The sequence below is a fragment of the Bombina bombina genome, chromosome 7 (genome assembly GCF_027579735.1).
Source record: "Bombina bombina isolate aBomBom1 chromosome 7, aBomBom1.pri, whole genome shotgun sequence".
In the NCBI taxonomy this organism is placed as follows: Eukaryota; Metazoa; Chordata; class Amphibia; order Anura; family Bombinatoridae; genus Bombina; species Bombina bombina.
The window spans coordinates 418216468-418218967 of record NC_069505.1 but is presented as its reverse complement, the minus strand read 5'-3'; the positions used below and the strand labels follow the sequence as shown (position 1 = coordinate 418218967).

The following is a 2500-nucleotide window of genomic DNA, read 5'->3' as shown; positions in this document are numbered from 1 at the left end:
ATGCCCACTTGTCGCATTTACGCTGAAATCTCTCTCCATAAAAAGTCGTAGGATATGTGCTTCAAAATATGTCAGATGTTTTAATTGTAGAGGTGGCTACTGAACTCCAGTGAACCACACTTATTACTAAACACCTCAACTGCCACTGCCCTTGCTCCAAAAACCCTCTAGAGAAGATCCATGTGAAAAATGAAAATGATTAAAGAAGCTACTGAGTGAGATGTAATTTGTACATTTAGAGAATCTTTATTCTTCATTGTATGAAAAATGATCCTACTATAATGTATCTGAAGTATATCCCTCCTCCTGTACCAATGACATTGTCAAGTCTGATGCCCCAATGATCATGTATTTACTGCTGTAGAATATTGTGGCACTGTACAATATCTGATAATAATACAATTATGTATCTGGTCCTGCAGTGCTCACTAATCTCATTTTAGGGTACTGGTGACCGGCACCTTGTCAGACAGACACCCAGCTGAGCTCCACCTCTTCCGAAACTATGAAGCCCCAGAGACCGGCCGCGACCCTCCCTTTAAACGGGTTGCTAGCTTCCGCCCTATAACAAGTCCGGATGGTAAAGATTAAATGTCTGTATATGGTCTGCTATTACTGAGCTTGGTTGTTTATACTAGTTTAACGGTTTGTATGACCGCTTATTCTGGTGTCGCTCTTTTGTGACAAATGCTTCATCTTTTTTAAACCCCTTAATATTCATAAAGGTTTCAATCGTATTATCTCTTTCCCTTTCCCCTGCTAGTTATTAACGTGTTTCTCATATATATCTCTTTCTGGAGATAACTGAATCTAGATCTGTATTCAATATGCACTATAAAGTAATATGCTTCCTATACACCTGACATCCTTCTGCCATCACCTGATCGCCTGACATAATAATTACCCAGTCCTGTTCCTCTTTTCTACTGAACGTTATTAAATTAGTAGGATAAGGCGTACGTTTACTACACTTCAGATTCTTTTCATGAAAATCAAATCTGTTACAATATTATAGAGGTCATTTTAAATGCAAGATAGAACGTTTAGTTGCAATTAATGGTAGACAAAATAATCTTAAGTTTCATGATTCAGATAGAGAATACAATTTTAAAAAAAGTTTTTCAATACTTCTGTTATCAAATGATGATTATTTATTGAGAGATATCTAGATAGGTAGTGTATATATGTCTAGAACGCTACATGACAGGATATAGTGCTGCCATCTAGTGCTCTTGCTAATGTATAACATTATTATACAACTGCTGCCATCTAGGGCTCTTACTAATGAATAACATTCTTACAAAACGTCTGCCATATAGTGCTGCACACATGCCCGCTCCTGAGCGTACCTTCCTGCTTTTCAACAAAGGATAAAAAGAAAACAGACATTTTGGTAATAGATTGGAAAGTTGTTTAAAATTGTATGTTCTGCCTGTATCATGAAGGAAGCATTTTGGGTTTTATTTCCCTTTAAGTAATGTCTATTAGTTGTTTTTTTTAATTTGACATTTTCTAGAATAATATATCTACTTCCCGGCGTTTATTTCTGAAACCATGGATATGCCCAATGCTAGCTTAAATGTTTAGCCCAGGAATCCGTAACCCAACACAAGGGCTATTAGTGCTGATAACGTTACGCATGGTAAAGTCACTAGGGTTTTGTGTGATTTACCTTAAACTTAAATCACATCATTTTAATTGAAAGGACATTAGAGATCATTTCTGTCAAAGGAAAAAAATACATCACAAAAGCATATTGCATTGCCAAAGTGAGAGACTGTGAAAACAAAAAAAATTCTTAGGGTATAAAATACTCGAAAAAATCCAGAAAAAGTAGCACATATTAAATATTAAGGACCAGATGACAAGTGGCGCGCTTACAGTTATAAGTGAGCTATATCGGGTTTATCAAAGCTGTTTGCTTGCGTCGGATGTAGCGCTCGTACTAAAAGTTAAAAGTAAACGCGATTGCTTGACCACAATTGAAGTTAACGTGTGTCAGGATAGTTTAACCTCAGAGCTCTGGTTAACTGTTTCGCGAAACAACAAAGTGTCACAAAACAAATCAAAAATACATTTCAAAGTACAGTTACACTCATAATAACACAGTCTAATAAAAATTATTTTAAAAAAAAATGCACAAAAAAGTTATAAGGGCTCAAACATATGAGGTCTCAGGTGTTAGAAGAAAAAAAAGGTAGGAAAACGGCTTTAACATAGAGATACATACATATACATGTCTAAATATATATATATATATATATATATATATATATATATATATATATATATATGCTTATGTGTGTACAAAGCAGTTAAGTAGATGAAAACTAAATATTGCATAAATATGCTTTTTTATAAGGTTTTAACTATGCATTTACTGTAAATATTTCACATTCCAATGTTCTGCACATAGCAGAATATGTTCTAAGTGGTTATAAATAGATATTCTGTATATATCTATACCTATATATAATCGTGTGTGTGTGTGTATGTATGT

General features: G+C 34.3%; 1 protein-coding gene across 4 annotated transcripts in view; it reads left to right on the top strand.

The window, feature by feature from the left end:
• Positions 1-2500, top strand: part of PLA2G6 (phospholipase A2 group VI) — a 195658-nt gene that overhangs the window by 181827 nt on the left and 11331 nt on the right. For all 4 annotated transcript variants that reach the window (XM_053721249.1, XM_053721251.1, XM_053721252.1 and 1 more), the window contains one exon: positions 444-580. In XM_053721249.1, the coding sequence (XP_053577224.1) occupies positions 444-580 (137 nt within the window). The remainder of the gene's footprint in view (positions 1-443; positions 581-2500) is intronic.